Source organism: Acinonyx jubatus, chromosome F2, assembly GCF_027475565.1.
Source record: "Acinonyx jubatus isolate Ajub_Pintada_27869175 chromosome F2, VMU_Ajub_asm_v1.0, whole genome shotgun sequence".
NCBI lineage: Eukaryota > Metazoa > Chordata > Mammalia > Carnivora > Felidae > Acinonyx > Acinonyx jubatus.
In genome coordinates, this window is record NC_069394.1 from 16773179 (window position 1) to 16794516 (window position 21338).

The 21338-nt window shown below is 38.9% G+C and overlaps 1 protein-coding gene across 3 annotated transcripts in view; it reads left to right on the forward strand.

Moving 5' to 3' along the window:
* The first annotated feature begins 7006 nt into the window (after positions 1-7006).
* ATAD2 (ATPase family AAA domain containing 2) overlaps positions 7007-21338 on the forward strand; it is a 68498-nt gene continuing 54166 nt past the window's right edge. Inside the window, exons 1-2 of one of the 3 annotated variants that reach the window (XM_027063955.2) lie at positions 7007-7492; positions 17801-17949. In XM_027063955.2, coding sequence (XP_026919756.1) covers positions 7325-7492; positions 17801-17949 — 317 coding nt within the window. In that variant the 5' untranslated portion in view covers positions 7007-7324. Of the gene's footprint in view, positions 7493-10684; positions 10803-17800; positions 17950-21338 lie in introns of those variants that run through there. The other 2 variants (XM_027063954.2, XM_027063956.2) reach the window with 2 other exon arrangements.

Genomic DNA, 21338 nt, shown 5'->3' on the forward strand with positions numbered 1-21338 from the left:
AGTCAAAAGTTATATGCATATTTTTTACTGCACTGGGGTTGGTGCCCCTAAGCCCCATGTTGTCCAACTGTATTACTTTCTAATAACAATTTTTTTTTAAATAAAGTCTTGGGGTGCCTGGGTGGCTCAGTCAGTTGAGCAACCGACTCTTGATTTCAGCTCAGTTCATGATCCCAGCATCACGGGATCGAGGCCCATGTTGGGCTCCACACTTAGCATGGAGCCTGCTTAAGAGTCTCTTCCTCACCCCCTTCCATTTTTTTCTCTCTAAAAAATTTAAGTCAATAAATAAAGTCTTAAAAGTCAAATTTTTCAACACAAAGAGCTGCATGGACAGACTATGGTTCATTTAACTTTTCCCCTACTTTTGTATATTTAGTTTTCAGATCCTATTGTAAATAAAGCTGCACTTATCATTTTTGTACATAAATCTTGGTATATGCCTCGGATAACATTAGGATGGAGTCTTAGAAGTGGTATTCCTGGGCCAATGGCTTTAAATATTTTCCAGGTCTCTTGATGCATGTCACTATATTGCTTTTATTTTTTTCAATGTTTGTTTATTTAGAGAGAGAGAGAAAGAATGCACACCCAACCCACAAAGTGGGGAGGGGCAGAATGACAGGGAGAGAGAAAATCCTAAGAAGGCTCCCTGCTGTCAGCGCAGAGCCTGATGGAAGACTCAATCTCACGAACTGTAAGATCATCACCTGAGCCCAAATCAAGAGATGGAGCACCTGGGTGGCTCAGTTGGCTAAGCCAAGTCATGATCTCAGGGTTCATGGGTTCAAGCCCCATGTCAGGCTCTGTGCTGGCAGTCTTCTTGGGATTCTCTCCCTCTGCCCTTACCCCGCTTGTGCTCTCTCTCAAAATAAGTAAATAAACTTAAAAAAAAAAAAAAAGACACTTAACTGACTGAGCCACCCAGGTGCCCCTATGTTGCTGTTTTGCTTTTAAGAAATAGGCCTAGGGGCGCCTGGGTGGCTCGGTCGGTTAAGCGTCTGACTTCGGCTCAGGTCATGATCTCACGGTCTGTGAGTTCGAGCCCCGCGTCGGGCTCTGTGCTGACAGCTCAGAGCCTGGAGCCTGTTTCAGATTCTGTGTCTCCCTCTCTCTCTGCCCCTCCCCTGTTCACGCTCTGTCTCTCTCTGTCTCAAAAATAAACAAACATTAAAAAAAATTTTTTTTTTTAAAAAAAAGAAATAGGCCTAGGGGCGCCTGGGTGGCTTAGGCAGTTGAGCATCTGACTTTGGCTCAGGTCATAACTTGCAGTTCCTGAGCTGGAGTCCTGTGTAGGGCTCTGTGCTGACAGCTTGGAGCCTGGAGCCTGCTTCAGTTTCTGGGTCTCCCTCTCTCTCTGCCCCTCCCTGCTCATGCTCTCTCTTTCTCTCAAAAATAAACATTAAAAATTTTTTTTAGTAAGAGAAAGAAATACACTTAAATATCACATTTTTTTACATTGAGTATTATTTTTTTAAAAAGGCCCCTGAAAAAAATAAAATAAAATAAAATAAAATAAAATAAAATAAAATAAAATAAAATAAAATAAAAAGCCCTGGGTGGCACAATCAATTAAGCATCTGACTCCTGATCTTGGCCCAGGTCATGATCTCACGGTTCATGAGTTTGAGCCCGCATCAGGCTATGCGCTGATGGCGCGGAGCCTGCTTAGGATTCTGTCTCTCCTTCTCTCTGCTCCTCCCCTGCTTGCGCTGTCTCTCAAAGTAAATAAATAAACTTAAAAAAGAAATAGGCAGAAAAACCCACCCCTGGAGTTCCCATTGTTATTTTTTCTGATTACTACTTTCCTGTGTTAAAGGGACCATTTCAATATAAAGTGCTAACTAAGGTGGCAATATACAGGGGGAGCTGGAAAGGGGGGGCACCTCGCCATTAGGGGTGAGGAGCTGGGCTGGGTTGGAATGCAATACTACTATTTACTCACTCATCTTACTTAGAATGGGGTGGGAAGGAGGCAGTAATCCCAGGGCCCTCTGCAAGGCCCAGCCCGTGCCTGTGATGTTAGACTCAGGGCTGTGTACCACACCTTAGGTGGGAAAACTGAGAAGTTGAAGTATATTCAGGGGATGCTGATAAAGAGAAAAAGTCTGAAAACCACATCACAAAATTATGAGATCTCTTCCCAGCTCACTTCCTGTGCCTGCATACCCGCTCTCCCAACCCTCTATCCCCCAGATCTGAAAGGGGTGTCTCACATGGCCTCCCAATATTCTTTTCGTCAGCGGCCATTGTAGGAAACCACAGGTAAAATTTTACCGTCTGACTTGAAGCCTCTATACCAGACGGAGTTCTTGTTTGCAAATGACAGAAATCATCTCTAGCTAACTGAAACAAGAAATCAAATTTACTGGAAGGATAGGAAAGAGGGAGGTTGGGCAGGGCTTGGAGGAGAGGAAGCACAGCCAGGTCACGCTGATCTAATTCTCCAAAATTCCAAGAATCGGCTGGTTAGGATGCCACCATTAATGCCACTGTCTCTGTACCATCTGCTGCTGCATGAATAATCTCTGCCCTTGCATCTTTGGGTCACTCCTTCAAGAGGCAATGAAGGTTTGAAGTGGGAGCCGTCCATTGACTGAGCTGAGGTCACATGCCTGAGTCCTAGTTGCCAGGTTAACAGGGAAATGAAGTATCTGTCCCCGTAGGATTTCCATAAAAGGAGGTGGGACCCTAACTAACCCAGACCCACTCAAAATCTCTGAAATAGATGTGGATGTGTCTGTTTAAATTCAGAGTAGTTAAAAAATGGCAAATGGCAACTATGAGCCCCCCACACGCTTCTAGGCGATTAATGTTTTTTTCTTTTAATAGAAATCAATGAGATTAGCGATTGAATTAGGTAAGGTCACATTTACAACATTCCTGAAAGAAATCCCTGTCCAAGTTGGTGTTTACTTTCTAACTTTGTTACCAAAGAACAGAAAGGGACCCACCTATAACCTCATTTGAAAATGAGGTAATGGAATTATGCTTAGCTCTTACCTCAGCCTTCTTTTCTTTCACATGTGAGGTAAAAACACTTGATCCTCTGTAAGCAGTCTGGGCTGTGGGAAAGAACATGTTTCCACTGCCCCTTTTTTCCTAAATCAAGTAATTCCTTTCTACAATAGCTAAAATTAAAAGGAAAGAAATATCACCTGCCAAAGACCAATTCCAGACCAACCCATAAGTTTTCTAAGGCTGCTGTAACAAATTACTACAAACTAAGTGGCTTTAAAAAGAAAAAGGAAAGAGGGGCACCTGGGTGGCTCAGTCAGTTAAGTGTCTGACTTCAGCTCAGGGCATGACCTTGCAGTTCAGGAGTTCGAGACCCGCATTGGGCTCTGTTTTGACAGCTCAGAGCCTAGAGCTCTGCTTCGGATTCTGTATCTCCCTCTCTCTGCCCCTCCCCAACTCATTCTCTCTCTCTCTCTCTCTCTCTCTCTCTCTCTCTGTCTCAAAAATAAGTAAAACATTTAAAAAAAGAAAACCCAGAAATTAATTCTCAGGCCAGAAGCCTGATATCAAGGTGTCAGAAAGGTTGGTTCCTTCTGGAGGCTCTGGGGGAGAATCTGTTCTGTATCACTCTCCTAGCTTCTGGTGGTTGCTGGAAATCTTTAGCATTCATTGGCTTAGAGATGCATCATTCCAATTTCTATCTCTATCTTCACATTCTCTTCTTCTATGTGTGTGTTTATGTGTCAAACACCCCTCTCCTTTCTCTCACAATGGATACCAGTCACTGTGTTTAGGGTCTACCATAAACCAGGATGATCTCATTTCAAAGTCCTTAATTACATCTGCAAAGACCTTACTTCCATATAAGGTCACATTTACAGGTGTTGGAGTTTAGGGCTTGGACATATCCTTTTGGGGTACACAGTTCAACTGACTACACCAGCCAAAGGCTGAAGCAAGTGTGGTTATTCTTAATATTGCTGGAGAGAGAATAAAGGAACAGAGAAAAACCTTTAGCTGTCTCTATCTCTTGGTGTTCTAAATTTCTATGCCTTATTTTATTATAAATCTTTTAAATGTTTATTTTTGAGAGAGAGCAGGGGAGGGGCAGAGAAAGAGGGAAACAGAATCTCAAGCAGGCTTTGCACTGTCAGCACAGAGAGCCCAATGAGAGGCCCAAACTCACAAACTGTGAGATCATGTCCTGAGTTGAAATCAAGAGTCAGACACTTAATGGACTGACCCACCCAAGTGCCCCTTTACTTATTTTAAAAGAACTAAAATGACTGCTAGAATTTCTGTGGAGGTCAATCTGATGATATCTAACACAATCACAAATGCATATATGCCTCTTGGGTGGAAGTTCTTTTTATAAATTTTTATTGAGGTATAACATGCATAAAGAAAAGTGCACATAAGGATAGACTATGCTACTCTAAATATTCTTTTCTCTTCCATTTATATTGGGTAAACAATCACTTTAAAACGTTTTTTCTATTATAAAAGTGACACATATTTACTGCAAAATCAGAAAAATTGAGAAAAGTGCAAACTATACAACAACCATAGTATTACCATCCAGAAATTAACCATTAACATTTTGTTATAGTTTATTCTGGTTTTTATTCCAATGCGAATACACACACACATTTTAAGATTTTATTTTTAAGTAATCTCCATACCCAACATGGGGCCCGAAGGTCAAGAGTTGCATGTTCCAGGTGGCTCAGTCGGTTGAGCATCTGGCTTCGGCTCAGGTCATGATCTCGTGGTTTGTGAGTTCGAGCCTTGAGTCAGGCTCTGTGCTGACAGCGCAGTCTGGAGCCTGTTTCGGATTCTGTGTCTCCGTCTCTCTCTGCTCCTCCCCCGCCCATGCTCTGTCTCTTTCTCTCTCTCAAAAATAAATAAACATTAAAAAATTAAAAAAAAAATAAAGAGTTGCATGTTCCGACTGAACCAGCCAGGCACCCCCACCCCCCACGCACATACTTTCTTAAAGATGGAACCGTATGATGCTTCTTTGTAGTTTCTTAGCAAGCTATAATGCACTGTGCCCAACTTTTTATAGAATTAAATTAACAGAGTTACATAATTTTAATGACTGCATAGCATCCTTTTTTTTTTTTTTAGTGTTTACTTATTTTTCAGACAGATAGAGACAGCACAAGCATGAGACGGGCAGAGAGAGAGAGAGGGAGAGAGAGAATCCCAAGCAGGCTCCTTGCTGTCAGCACAGCACCCTATGTGGGGTTCCATCTCATGAACTGTGAGATCATGACCTGAACCAAAACCACAAGTCAGCCAGAGGCTTAACCAACTGAGCCACCCACATGCCCCTGTATAGCATCCTTAAGTGAGGCTTCACTGAAGGACCTTTCCGGTTTCAGTTTTTCGACCTTACAAATAATGCTGTGGTAAACATAATGCATATGTGTGAAAACTTTTTCAAAGGCCAAATTTTAAGTACAGAACATAGATAATATATAATAACTTGTCTATCTTAAGCGTGCATCAAAAGGAATTCCTGACATTCCCTCCAAATTTGCTTCTCCATCCCAGTTAAGTGCAGCGTCCTCTTTCCATTAGGTCAAGCAAAAAATAAAAACAGTCATCCTTGATGCCTCGCTTTCTCTCACACCTAAATCCAATTAATCAGCAAGTTCACTTGTCTCTTGACTTCAAATACACCCAGAATTCAACTACTAATTACCTCCACTGCTCTAACACTGGTCTGACCATCATCTCTTGCCTGAACAACTGCAGTGGCCTCCTAAGGAGGGCTGCCCAATATAGCAAATAAAAATACAGGACACCCATTGAAATCGGAAGTTCAGATAAACATTTTTTTTTTTTTTAGTTTAAATAAACCCAAAGATTGCATTTCCCATGTAGCAGCCAGAGGGATTCTTTGAAGAAGTCAGAAAAGGTCACCCTTCTATTCAAAATGCTGTAATGTCTTTACGTGTCACTTGTAATAAAAAGGAGAAAATCTTAAAGCTGAGGCCCACGGCCCTTCAGGATCTACTCATAAAGGCTCTTTCTTCTTTGGTGTCTAACTCCCTCTCCTTTCCCTTAGGTCTTTGCTTACATTTATCCATGACACCCTCCTTAATCATCCTGTTTAAAATTGTACGCTTCCCTCTCCCCTTGCCCTTCCCTACTTTATATTTATTTTCAACATTTATAATAACAAACATTTACTTAGTTTCTTGTCTTTTTCCTTCCACCAGAATTTAAGTTCCACGAGGGCATTTTTGTTCTTTTTATTCACTGCTGCATCCCCGGTGTTTAGAATACTGCCTGGCACAAAATAGATTGTCAATAAATATTTAATAAGTGTCGAATTAAGGAAACGTAGTTATCCAAATCAATAAAGCTTTTCTCAGTTTCACCAGAACTCCTCTCTCACATTCTGATCATTCAGCATGTTATCTATTTCAAAGTAGTCAAGTAACTGCTGTATCTTACAGAAGCCATTTTCTGTAATTGTTTAATGGTAGCAAACATTTATTGAGCTCTTCCTATGTGCAAACACGGTTCTAAAGTAGAATATCTTAAATCCACAGGTATTATTATTCTTATTACTATTATTACTATTACAATTAATTTACAGATGAGAAAATCAAGACCCACAAAGGAATAATTTACTCAAGAGCGTATAGCTGGAATGCGGCAGCACTGGGTAGAGAATCTGCGGCCTCAACTATAGTACTCTGCAGGCTAGCTTTTAGGTCCCTTTCTGTTTTCTTTTGCTAGGTAAATTGTTTTGGTTAAGCTATCTGTAAAAAGCTCTTAAGGATCAAAGTCAAAACCTGTTTAAGCCAAGGGCTTTATCCCGCTCCAGTCAAGGACTCAGCATTTTGCATTTGAATCCTGCGTGGCGGGAAGCTGAAGGCAGGTGACCGGCGGGGCTGGGAGGAGCCGCCAGACCCCTGCCAGCCAATCAGAACCGGAGGAGCCTCCCTACCCCCCTCCCTCGACATCCACGCGCCAAAATTCCAAACGGGACCTCGTGCCGCTACCGGACGTCTCCCTCCGCTGAGTTCAGGGAGCCGGCACTATATAAAAAAAGAAGTCAGCATTCTCCCGCCACCGTCCGCTCATGTCCAGGTCACTGTTGGTGCAGGTCTTCCTCAACTTCGGTCCGAAGTCTTTCGCCCAGCGGATCGGCGGAAAGTTTCGAGTCCGCCGTTTTAGTGAAGGGGCGTGGGCGGGACAGGAGGCGGAGGGATTCCGGGTGCGCGCGCTGCGGCCGCTGGCGCGGAGCTTGTGGCGCCAGAATTCGTAGCGCGGAAGAGCCTGTGAGGCCGCCGGACCGACTGGACCCCGTCTCCCACCGCGAACGCCCTTCGAGGAGAGAGGGAAGATGGTGGTCCTCCGCAGCAGCCTAGAGCTGCACAGCCACTCCGCCTCCTCGGCCACCGACCCCTTGGACCTGTCCAACGAGTTCCTCAGCCTGGAGCAGATCGGCCGGAGGCGGCTCCGCTCGGCCCGCGCCGCTGAGCAGTCCGCCGTCACCGCTACCGCGGCGGGCGTGAGTAGCGGCCGGGGCGGGCCCCTGAGGCCGGGCCTGCGGGACTGCCCGCGGCCGGTTGTCCGGGTGGGGCTTGGGGGTGGGCGGCGCGGTCCGGGTGACAGTTGGTGGGGGGTGGGAGGGTAGGAGGAATGTTGCGGAGGACAAGTAAAATGGAAGCCTTTCTAAGATCGGAGCCCCGGTGGGTGTGGGTCGGGGCAAGAGATTGGGCTGTGTGGAAGAGGGCTGAGCAGTTCGACATTAGCTCATTTCGCGAACGAGGAAACCGAAGCCCTCTGGAAGCTTGATTTGTCGGCTGCCCCCACCCCCATCTCACCCATCTCCCTAACCTATCGCCCAGGCGCCTGCCCTAGGTTCGCATCTGTGGAGGGCAGCACGCGTTTACGGACGCCCTGCTGGATGCATAATAGATGTTTTAGGGGCCACAGGAGTAGAAGGATGGTCATTCAGGTTTCCTGACCTTCGTTTGCGATCCAGAGAGGTTCGGTAATAGCACAGCGAATAACACCAGGTTGCATAATGTGGAGGGACGGAGACCAACATTTCACGTACACCTTCTTCACTTAAGCCTCGTAACAGCTCCATGAAAATGGGTAGTTATGCTTATCTATCCTACAGACGAAAAAATGGACTTTAGAAGGTAGCCAGTAAGTGGTAGATCTAAAATTGGAACTTGGACCCTCTGCCTCCAAAACCTTTCTTTCCCTTTCTGTTATATCATGCTGCAGTTATAAACGATGTCTATAGGGGAAGTTTCCAAGGGGGCGGAGCAATAAAGTCTTCTTGAAAGAATTGCTTCTCCTTCGAGATCTGAAGTACGATAGGATTTTCGATGTGTAGATTTAAGGCCAGGAGAGAGGGTCCCTCCACCCCCCTACAGCAGCCTCTGGAGGAGGCGCAGGTGGAGGAGACAGCGTTAACAAAAGGGTGGAGAAGTTGAGGAAGCAACACTAGAAAACTTAAGGCAGCAGGAAGTAGTCTAGTTCTGTTTGAGGGAGGGTAGACATAGGGCCGAGAAAAATAGCACCAGAGAGAGGGTTAGGAACTGGAAAGTCAGAGGCCAAGGGGGAGAGAGTGACAAAACATAGTTAAGGGAGTGATCACGGTATGAAATTGGTTATCCGTATCTTTTGTAGGCACCCTGTACTGGTTGTTCCTCTACTGAGGGGAGTGAAAAAGTCTGTTTAATCTCTGAAGTTGTGATTCTGAATTGAAAAAAAAAATTTTTTTTTTCCTGACTTTCAGGATCTGTTTCTCAGTCACAGACAGAGCTTGAGACCTGAGGAGGCCAGACACTTCTGCGCTGAACTTGGGTCACTTGACTTATTAACCTGTGTTCAGAAAATCTAATTATTTCAATAAATACTTACTGAATATTTATTGTCTTCTGAAAGTGCTAGATCCTGTGATTGTAATGACGTATTGAACATAAGTAATACAGGTGCTTAAGACAACTGTCAGTTTTGAATCTCAGCTTAGTAATAATCAGGTTTATAAACTTGTTAAGAGGTGATACTCACCACATGGGTAGTGAGGACTAAATGTGATCATGCATGTAAGGAGATTACTTGAACACTTGGCAGATAGTTAGGACTCAGTCACTGTCAGCAATTAAGACCACGGTCCATTTTAATGCTCCCTCCATCTTTCCAGTTCTTCAGGCCAAAAACCTGAGACTCCTGACTCCTCATTTCAAATTGGTAAATTCTGTTGGCTCTACTTTGAAAATACAATCAGAATCTGACCACTTCTCAGCTCTTCCATTGTCACCATAATAGCCCCAAGCCATTATCTCTTCCCTGGGTTGTTAAAATAGAGTCTTGACTGGCCTCCTGGTTTTCCACCCTAGTTAGTATATAATGATCCTCTTCCACAACCATCAGTTCTCAATATAGCTTCCAGAGTCATCTTTGTAAAAGTCAGAAGCAGTTGATCACTTCTGTGCTCAAAAATCTCTAAAAGTTTTACAAGTTTGGGTGCCCCTTTCTCTTTATGATGACGTCTTCTCCCATTTTCCTTTTTGCAAAACCTAATAATGTATTCCAGTTACACTGCTCTACCTGCTCCTTGAATACCAGGGCCTTTATACTTTCTCTGCCGTCTGTTGGGCGTACTCTTCCCCTGAATATCTGCATGACCCATTGCTTTACCTTTTACATTTTTTTTTAATGAAAAGAATCTCAGAAATTATAGTACTTAATGTGTTCCAAGAATTTCACAACTGTTAACTCAATCCTCTTATGAGGTTGATATGATAATCTTTGTTTTTCAGATGAGAGAACTGAGGCAGAGAGACTAAAATAACTTGCTCAAATTCACCTTTATGATAAGCGATGGCACTCCAGGTTCTACACAGGAGAACCTGTCTCTTTCAAGTCTTTGCTAAAATTTCACCTTTTCAATGATGCTTACTCTAACCACCTTATTAAAATTACAAGCGACTCTTGGAGTACTTGGCTGGCTCTGTCAGTGGAACATACAACTCTTGATCTCAGGGTCTTGCTTTCAAGCTCCACATTGGGCATGGAGCCTACTTAAAAACACACACACAAAATAATAAAATTACAGATCACTCTCATCTCTCTCTTTACTCTGCTTTATGTTTCCTTATCACTTTCTGACACATTCTATTAATTTTCTACTTTTAAAACATTTTGTGTCTTGCAAAATCAGAATGTAACTCTGTACAGTTCAGGGTTTTGACCTTTTGTTCAGCATTGTTTTCCCAGGACCTAGAATAGAACCTAGAGTGTATTAGATACATAATAAATATTTATTGTTGACTGTCCTTGCTTTGAAGGAACCTAGTCTAGCAGAGGACACCTAACACATCAATGTACAGAGACTATATGCCATAATTGCCATATCAGTGGTATGTGGTGGTTGAGCAGTTAGCACTCAGATGGATTTGGTAGAATGAAAAGGACTTTTTTCCCCAGGCCAGGATTTCTAGTAGGGATTATGCCTTTTTGAGACATAGTATTCCTGTCTTCTATAAATTCTCCATAGACCAAATTATATTCTGAGGGTTACTTAGCATGGGATTGGCTCCAAAAAAAAAAAAAAAAAGGGGTAGTCCTAAGGGTTAATGTATTCATCCTCACAAAGCCCACCAATACTAAAAATGAAACATACCTTTGTGATTGGAATATTTTCTAATTTGGGAGCTTACATTCAATATATTTGGTTCTATTACAGGTTGCTTTTGACATCAATTGTGCATTTCAGAAACTTAACTTCTTGATCACTCTGAGTATTTAGGTATTCTTGTCTTTTCAGCCACATATTTATTGACAGATCATTTCTTAGGGTAAGTTACTTTTAAAGATGATGAAATTTATTCATATTGATTTGTTGACTTGTATTTTCATCTCATCTCAGAAGCTGACCTTATTTTCAGTTTCTGAAGATACTTAATAGTCACCTATTTAAAACCACATTCTGTATTCACATTTTGAATATTATCTCACTCAGCTGGGGTTTTTTTCTCCTGACTTGTATGTGTTCTCTGAAGTTTTGTTTAAATTTTTTTTTCTTTTTTTAAGCTTTTATTTTCATCGTATTTGGATCACAAGATCTAGCATTTTCACCCATTCAGATGCCCTTTTTGTGGTTTCGTTTTCCTCCAGAGTCAGACTAGCCATTGCCTATTTCTGTGCTTTCACAGTTCCGAGGCTCTTTGATTCACTAAATTTAGGGTTGTTTCTTGCTAATAGTAGGGGATACTATCTCATAGATAGTAGCAGGTAGATGATTATACATTACTTTTAGTTTGTGTTTACATTTTTGTTCTATATGTTAGGTAAAATAAAATGTGCTGTGGTATGTAGAAGGTACTTTTAAAGTCTGTTTATTTAAAAGTTTGAAAAGTACTGCAAATGACACTGATGTACAACATATGGAAGAGTTTTTAAAACTTGAAGTACAACACAACACAGAAAAATGGAAAGTGTACAGCTTAGTGAAGTATCACAAAGCATGAATAGGGATATTTTGACATGTTGCAATGAATGTTGCACCCTGAAGTTGAATGACATGGCTGCTCTGAATTCAAGAGAGTATACTTGTTTTGAAGCAACAGTAGGTAGTCCATTTTTGTTAGTTCTATTAAAGACTGGCCCTTGATTTTATGCTTAGAAGTTGCAACTTTTGGAACAGGAATCTGATAAAATAGTGTTTAAGATGGATTATAATTGGGGTGCCTAGGTAGCTCAGTGGTTAAGCATCTGACCCTTGATTTCAGCTCAAGTCATGATCGCACAGTTTGTGAGTTCAAGTCTTGCACGGTCAGTGTGGAGCCTACCTGGGATTCTCTTTCTCCTCTCTCTGTCCCTCCCCTGCTCATGGTCTGTCTCAAAATATATAAATAAACTTAAAAAAAAAAAAAAGATGGATTATAGTCAACAAATCTGGAGTTTGGAAGACCAGTTAAAATATTATAATATTAATAGCTACCAGTTACATATAGCACTTGCTACGTGCCAGACATGGTACGTAATATACACACATACATTTGCCTTATCAAGTAACTATTATTATCCTCGTTGCAGATATGGAAACCAAGGCACAAAGACCTTATGTAACTTGGACAAGATTGTACAGCTCTAAGTGACATGCCAAGAATCAATCCTAGACAGTCTATCTTTAAGAGTTTGGGCTCTTGGGGCGCCTGGGTGGCTCAATTGGTTAAGCATCTGACTCTTGATCTCAGCTCAGGTCTTGATCTCAGAGTCATGTGTTCAAGGCCTGCACTGGGCTCTCTGCTGGGCGTGAAGTCTACTTAAAAGAGTTTGGGCTCCTAATTGGTACACTATTAACAGAATAAACCAAAGCAGAGAAAACTAGAGGCTAAGTTAAAGTGATACTAGAAGGAACAGAGAGAAAAATGCCAAATTATACTGCAAGAAATCTGAGAGTTACTCGGATAGAGAGGGAAGGCAGTGTTTCCAGCGAAAGAGGTGTGCAGTAGACCCTTGGGAGTATGCTAGAGTTTGGGGAGAAGTTAGAACTATATATCTTTGGTAGTCAACCTGTATAGAAGTGATAGTTAAATTCTTGAATTTAAATTCTTGAAGCTGAATAGAAGACCTAGCAAAACACAAATATATTTAAGAAGATCTGCAGTAATGGCTATATTTTAAGGATGAGAAGGGAATGAATTATGGTGTTTTGTTTTTTTTTAAGTATCATGTGAACCAAAGGATCAAAGCACTTAAAGAAGGGAGTGATCAACTCCATAGAAGTCAGTGGAGTAGAGCAGAGTCCATTGGATTTAGCTATTGGGAGATAGTTTTAGGTCTATTTTAAGAGCTGAAGAGGTAGAAATCAAATTGCTGGAGCTTGTGGAATAGATTCATGTTGAAGACAGGACCCCACACACCTTTATTTAAAGATGAAGCTAAGGAGAGGGGTGCCTGGGTGGTGCAGTTAGTTGAGTGTCCAACTTTTCCCTGGGTCATGATCTCACGGTTCTTGGGTTTAAGTCCCACATTGGGTTCTGTGCTGATGGTGCACAGAGCCTGCTTTGGGTTCTCTGTCTCCCACTCTCGGTGCCCATTTCCTGCTAGTGTGCACACATACATTCTCTCTCCCTCTCCCTCTCCCCCTCCCCCTCTCCCCCCTCCACCTCTCCCCCTCTCTCCCTCCTTCCCTCTTTCTCTCAAAAATAAACATTAAAAAAAAGATGAAGCTTAGGAGGGATATCACTGCTATACTAGGTATAACATGTATACCATTGTGTATTAGAATATGCTGATCAAGCTTTCAAGGGGTCCTATGTCTAGATGAATACATTTTACGTCAGTATTTTAACTGTGATTTTAAAAATCCTGTTTACACTTTAGTGGTTGGATTGAGACTTGAATTGACTCAACCAACTGACCCACATACATATTTTTTGTTAGGAATTTAAAGGTTGGATGAGCTTGGTCTTTTGTGGGAAAACATACTAGAATATTTCTATTACGCAGTTGTATCTACTTTAGGGAAAAGCTTTTGTTCTGTTGTTGCTTCTTCCCTGAACTAACTTACTGATTCTGCAAGAGTATAAGAGACTGAAAAATCTTAACAAAATATTTTTTTCCTCTTTTAAAACTCCACTTTAAAGAACTATCAGTGCTCTCATTATTTAAGTAGATTGAAAAAAAATAAATGAGGACACTACATCTCCAGGTTTAGTTTTCAGATTCAGCACGTTTTCTCTTGGCTTTTTACTTCTTAGAAAATTTTTTTCTAGTAATACATGTTGTAAAAATGTAAAAAATAGAAAGTGAAAGTACTCATTTCTATCATCAAATGTTAATGCACAGTTGGCATTTAACTTACCCCTTGAGAATTATTTTGATAAGCTATATTAAACTGTGACTTTGGTTTAATAACTGTGCTAGTTTCCTTAGGAAATCAGATGTTTATAAGATAATCCATCTGGAAGTATTTATAACATGAAAAATTGCAGATAATTTAAATATAATTCATTAAGCAGTTTATTAAATTGATTCAGGTAATGGCTGGAATACTAGTCATTCATTTTAGAAGATTTTTAGAATAGTATTTCAGGGCATGGGAAATGTTTTGTGTTACTAGAAAAAAGTTACAAAACATAAATAATAGTCCAATTTAAATATCGTGTGAATATGTTTGCATAGGAAAAGAATAGTTAATACACCAGAAGGTTGACATTTATCCTGGGTAGCTGGAATTAAGGGTGATGTTTTCATCTTTGTGCATTTCTTCATTTTCCAATTATAATGAGCATGTATTGCTTTTATGTTTATGTTGCTTTTGTAAGAAACATTTTTGAAAACTGATATTTTAAAACTCCCCATTATGTACCTCTATGTAGGTGATTCCCCAAGAATCTGTTTTGTTTTGTTTTTTCTCCAAACAGTTAAGGAAAGCTTTTCTTGATGAGTAGCACTTATTTAGGGAGTATGAACGAAGCTACTCACTATGCAAATCAAAGATTGACTTATACCACTTACAAAATTAAGTCTTCAAGTTTTTCAGGGAATCTTTTTTCCCAGTAGTTAGCACCTCCCTCTCTTTTTCCTATGGAAACAGACCTTTTTTATTATCTTCAGGAGTATGATGATACTAGTTGCTTTTTTTATTATAATAAAACATTGATAACATAATATTTACTATTTTGACCATTTTTAAGTGTACAGTTTTGTAGCCTTAAAGTACATTTTGTTCTGCAACCATCATCACCATCCATTTCTAGAACCTTTTATCTTCTAAAACTGAGACTCTATACCCATTAAACAGTAACTCCCCATTCTTCCCTCCTCCCAGCACCTACGAACTACCATTCTTTTCTGTCCCTATGAATTTGACTACCCTAGGAGCCTCACATAAGAGGGAACATACAATATTTGTCCTTTTGTGACTTACTTATCTTACTTAGCCTAATGTCTTCAGGTTCATCCACATTATAGCAGTGTATTGAAATTTACTTCCTTTTTAAAGGCTGGATGATATTCTACTGTAAGTACCACAGTTTTTTAATCCATTCATCATTGAACAGTTGGATTGCATCTACTTTTGGCTATTGTAAATAATGCTGCTGTGAATATGAGAATACAAATGGCTGCTTTCACTTCTTTTGAGTAAATACCCAGAAGCAGGATTGCTAGATCATATGGTAATTCTGTGTTTAATTTTTTGAGGAATTGCCATATCATTTTCCACAGTGGCTGTACCATTTTGCATCCCTACCACCAATGTACAGGGGTTCCAGTTTCTCCACATACTTACCAATACTTATTTTCTCTTTTTTATAATAGCCATCCTAGCAAGTGTGAAGTGACACCTCATTTGTAGGTTGGCTTTGTGTTTCTCTGTGACTAGTTTGGTATCTTTTTGTGTTTATTGGCCGTTTGTATATATTCTTTAGAGAAATATCTATTCAAGTCTTCTTCCCATTTCTTTTATTGTTTTTTGTCGTTAAAATATAGGAGTTCTTTATATATTATGGATATCAATCCTTTGTCAGTTAATTGGATTTGTAAATACGTTCCCCTGTTCCATGGGTTTCCATTCACTCTGTGGATAGTATCCTTGGCACAAAAGTTTGTAATTTTGATTAATTCCAGATCTTGTTCTTTAGTTATCTGTACTTTCAGTGTCATATCTAAGAAATCATTGTCAAATCCAATGTTATGAAAGTTTTTGCCCATGTTTTATTCTAAGAGTTTCTCTGTATTCTCTTGTACTTTTAAAGGTTTCCCTTAAAATGGTTTTGCTATCTAAGGTTTCTCCCATCCTGATTGGTTTAAGTAGTTAGGAAGGGGATCATTTCTGTCATCCTATAGTGCTGACATTAAAAAAATAAAACTGCTACATCGGTCTTTTTATCCCCTGGAATCTAAAAATCGTAGTTATTTAATATTTGTCTTGGACATTAAAAAATACATAAACACATTCTTTAACAGCCAGAAATTTTATCTTAATTCTTTTTTTTCCTCTCTTTTAATTCGTATTCTCAATTCACTTAACCCACAGTATTTTATCTTGATATACTTTTGTACTTAAAAGTAATTTAAGTGTCCTTTTGTACCTGTAAAAATTCGAAGTGTTTTACACTTTTTTGTGATCACAAGGCTATAAGAAATATAATCTATTAATATTCAATTGATTCAAACAGCAAAAACATACCTATTTTGATTAAAAATGATTAAACATAGAAAGTAAGATTTCATTAGGATTTCATGTGGTTGAAGTCCCCCCACCCATATATCTGTGGAAGAATCTTACTGCTGAAGATCATGTTTGTCATTAGTTTCATTGTTTTGATAAATGCAAGCACTGAGAAATGAGAAACATTGTTCATATAAGTAAGTAGACAGTAATGAAAGGAGTTTAGCAGTGCCACTTTCTGGCTTGTATGCCGAAAAACACTAGCCCAGAAATTTTTTTCATGGTCTCTTAGCTTGATTAGGTCTCCTTTCAGTTTTGTTGAAAGCAGAAAATTAGAAACTACCTTACCTAACAAAGGATTTGTTGCCTTGCTTTGTCATTCACTTTCTTAACACCTGCACTAGTGTTTTTCTTTGGCTTTAGGAAGGTTTTTAAGGCCTTGAGTCAGTCCACAATGGTAAGATGGAGAATGAGTGAGAGACATGACTTTCTTTTGTAAAATGAGAGAAAGGTAAATGGAAGAGGATGCCTTCACGCAAATCAGTTTTGTTGTTTTTTTTTTTTAAGTACATATGGAAGTTGAGAATCTGGAAATAGATTCCCATAAAATTTTTCTTAGAAAGTCTTGTTATACCCATCTAAGATGTAGCTGTTCATTTTAAAAATAATACACCTACTTAAAAGTGTAAGGTATTCCTTTTTCAACCATCCTTACATGTAGGTACACTGATAAAAGTGGTATCAAACCATTCATATCACTTAATGTTTTATGAAGTAGCCTTCTAATTCTTAACACAAATCCTTGTGGTTTACATATCCTTATTTTACTTGTGAACCAGTGCTCAAAGCAAAATTAAATGATAAAATGTCTTGATAAAACAAAATGAAATGACTGGGTAAAGCCAGCCTAAGGGGTTGGGGGTACACTAATGTTGCAGGTTTTTAAAAATACTGCCTGTTTTTCTAGAATTACCAATCTTCAGAGTAGTATGGCATGTAATTAGAGACTTGTTAGGTACTTTGGCCTTTTATTTTTATGTGAAAGTAGCCTTTATATGATTTCAGAGAGATATGTATGAACTTTTGAATACTTCATGACAAGCTCTGTAGCTCATAAAGCAGCCCACTAAGAGAAACTCTAGTCTATTGAGCAATGATAAAGTTACGTAGAGCACTATGGTTTTTATAACAGATTAACATACATAAACAATTTTTTAATTCAAGTGTTGCATCATCTGGGTGAAACTGTGAAAGAGATGGTAATAACTCCTTTTGTCATCCAAGCCCAAATTATAGTTCTGATGGTCCAGTTATCTTAAAAGTTGCTGCCAGTGGTTGCATGACAGGCAATGGTTTGTGTGTGGGTCTGTCTTATTTCTGTAGCCTAAAAGGAGCATTTGTTATAAACTATATACTTTATTCCCTGGAGTACTTGCTATGAAATAGAGCCACAAACCATCAATAAAATTTATATTAGCTATTTCATAGATATTGCTGGTATTTGTTTATCATGAAATGATTGTTTAGATACTATTGTAGTTTCTTGGGGAGATGCAGAATGATTCTGCACAAAAAGCAGTTGTTAAAAACTTGTAATCAAAGAAAACTCTTAGGAGTTTAACTAGAGAGTTTGAAGAAAAACTTAGATGGTTTTCTTAATTTTTCTTAAAGGATGGGTCTTCAGTTAAGGAAGTTGAAACCTACCACCGGACGCGTGCCTTAAGGTCTTTGAGAAAAAATGCACAGAATTCTTCAGATTCTAGTTTTGATAAGAATATGGAAATAACAGAGAAACGTGCTAATGGAAGGCATTTTACAAGGTAATACAAGATGGTTGAATTCCAATTCAAAATAGTTTTAAAGTAACTTAGGATTTGCATTTAACTTTTAAGTGTATTCTTGACCAATCATCAAGATGAAATGAAATTACCACAAATGAATATCATTGGATTAAAATTTTAATATGTACCAGGTTTGTTTTTATTTTCTTGTTCACAGAGAGTATTTGTGATATGTGTGAGTGCAGCTGACAAAGTTGCTTGAGACTATTTGAGTGTATTTGTGACTTTTTCATTTTAACTTGTTTATGATATGTGGTTTTGTTCATAATTATACAAAGCCTTTATTCAAAATAGGAATTATATTTCTGTTTGCTTGGTATCAAGCAAATCAGTTCTGAGTTATTTATGAATTTGTGTTAGTATGCTTCTAGAGCAGTCACATAGGAGACAGAACATGATTTTTTTTTTCTTTACTTGTCTAAGGGGACTAGATGCTTTATACATACTTAAATTTCATTTCTCAAGAACCCTGAGGTAGGTGGCATGAATTCCATTTTAATACTCAAGGAATTAGTTTTAGTGAATTTAGATAGGTGATTCAGGGAACTTGGATTTGTTTGGTTAGGGGCAGATTTAAATTTAATTAGCTAAAAACCTTTACTTTGGGGCGCCTGGGTGGCGCAGTCGGTTAAGCGTCCGACTTCAGCCAGGTCACGATCTCGCAGTCCGTGAGTTCGAGCCCCGCGTCAGGCTCTGGGCTGATGGCTCAGAGCCTGGAGCCTGTTTCTGATTCTGTGTCTCCCTCTCTCTCTGCCCCTCCCCCGTTCATGCTCTGTCTCTCTCTGTCCCAAAAATAAATAAACGTTGAAAAAAAAAATCTTTAAAAACCTTTACTTTTCCTCCCACTTTGGTGGGCCTAACATAAATGAGCAGGAAAGTGCTAATTAGAATAAATTTCTTTTGATGAAATAATTGTTTTATATATTAATTCTTCTCATAAATTTCTCATAATGACTTATAGGACTAGAACCCTCCTCTTAAGTTTATTTTGATTATTTTATGTAGCAGATTTTCCAGATAAATGACATCATCATCATGCCCTTTTAAATTTGTTTTTGTTACTATTTTTTTGCTACTGTTGTTTAAATAGTCTTTCATTACACATTTTAAAATTTGCATCCATTTTTTCATCCATTATTTATGGCATGTTTACTACTGTATTTCATGGGATCCAAGATAGCAGCAATTTAAACACTCATTATTTCATGAGACAGTAAAAGAGAAAAAAAACACCGAAAGTTAAACTATGACATTCCATCAATTTTAAGACACATCCCTAATTTCAGAGATGCTAAAGTGGGGGGAGAAATGTACAACTTACAGGATTGAAATACAATTTAAACTACCCCAGTATTTCTGAAACTTCAAGTCTTCTTGGGGTGTGGGGAGTGGCCCATGGATTCTGTGTGAGAATTTTAAAATTTATTTCATGATCTGAAGTAACAGTTGACATTCTGGATCATCTAAATTGCTACCTTGCAGAGCATAGTCATAAAATTTCAGGCCCTACATTTGTGTTTACAACTAGTTGGCAGTAACTAGTACTGCTTGAATTATCTCAGGCTCATGAGATAAAAACTGAGTCTGACCTTAATACATAAATAATGCTTTGAAGAGAAAGCCATGGATGTGATGTCATGACATGCTGTTGAAATGAAGGTTTGGAATACTTCAAAAAGAGAAGTGGATGAATTGAGTCATGACATACAACAAACCAAATTTAAGAGAACCTGATAGCAGTCTGTACCATATTCACACAGCAAATGGCTATTTTATTTCAGCAAAACCTCATATTAATATTTTTGTTAGTGGTCAGTTGCATAGTTTTATTTGTATAAAATGTAAATAAATCTATGTCTCGTTTGGCTTGTACATAGTCAAAAAAATTTAATGTTGGAAGTCCTTAAAGTCTTTATCTTTTAAAAAAATCTGTACCTTATTCAAGTTGTGAAACATGAATAAAAAATCTGTACCTTATTCAAGTTGTGCTGGACCTTATGTTCAAAATGTATAAAGGAATGTTTTAAAATAGAATTAAAGATGAGTGACTTGGTATTTTTAAATTTGATTCCTTTGAAAATATATTGAATTCCTGTCTTTTCAGATTGTTTTTAAATAATAACTTTATGGAGATACAATTCACATACCATAAAATTCACAATTTTAAAATATATAGTTCAGTGGTTTTAGAATATTCACAATATTGTGTCACCATCGCTTACTGTCCAATTTCAGAACTTTTTCACCACCCCAGAAAGAAATCCTGTTATATTATCTCCCACCTCCTTCTCCCTCCCCACTGGCCCCTTAGGAACCATTAATCTACTTTCCATCTCCATGGATTTGCCTATTCTGGACATTTTATGTAAATGGAATCGTATTTATGGCCTTATGTGTCTGGCTTCTTTCACTTGGTATGTTTTGAAGGTTCATTTTATTGTAGTACCCATCAGCACTCCATTCTTTTTATTCCTGAATAAGATTCCGTTGCACGATGGACATTTGGATTGTTTCTACTTTGTGGCTGTTATGAATGATACTGTGAACATTCGTGTTCAGCTTGTGTGGACAGAGGGTTCTGATTATTTGGGGCATATACCTAGGAGTGAATTGCTGGGACATTGGGGAACTGCTGAACAGTTGGCTAAAGCAGCTGTACCGTTTTACATTCCCACCAACAGTGTATCAGGGTTCCAGTTTTTCCACATCCTTGTCAACACTTGTCATAGTCCATCTTTTTTTGGTTTTAGCCGTTTTAGTGGGTGTGAAAGTATCTCATTGTGGTTCTGATTTACATTTCCTTGATGGTTAATAACATTGAATATCTTTTCATGTGCTTATTGGCCATTTATATGCCTTCTGAGGGGAAGAATTTCTATCTTAAATAATCTCTGAATTAAGATCATTATTACAAAGACTTATTTTACATAGTGCTGACATCAGGATCTGTTTGTATAAGACTTAGATAAAGTGGCCTACAGTATTGTTGAATTTTGTTTCATGTAGTTTCCTGTTTCTTACCAGGGTGACCCTTTTTGTGTTGCTAGTTTGCCTGAGTGTAGTAATCTCTTTACTTCTTTCTATGTCCCTCCGTCTCTTTTGTTTTCTCTCTGAGGCTCAAAGACCAGGGGACTAAGACTGTTAGACTAATATAGAAAGATTTGAGTAACTGTACCTTGAGGGCAGGATCTATATTTCTTTGGTCCTGTAGTTCTTAATTATGGTCCAATAATCATAGTTTTCAGGGGGCATATGAAACCTCTGAAAGAAGATATAAACTTGTATGTGTATATGCAGTTTTCTAGGTAGAAAAGATCTGTAGCTTTTATCAGATTCGCAGGAGTTGAGAAAAGTCCAGACACCTGTTT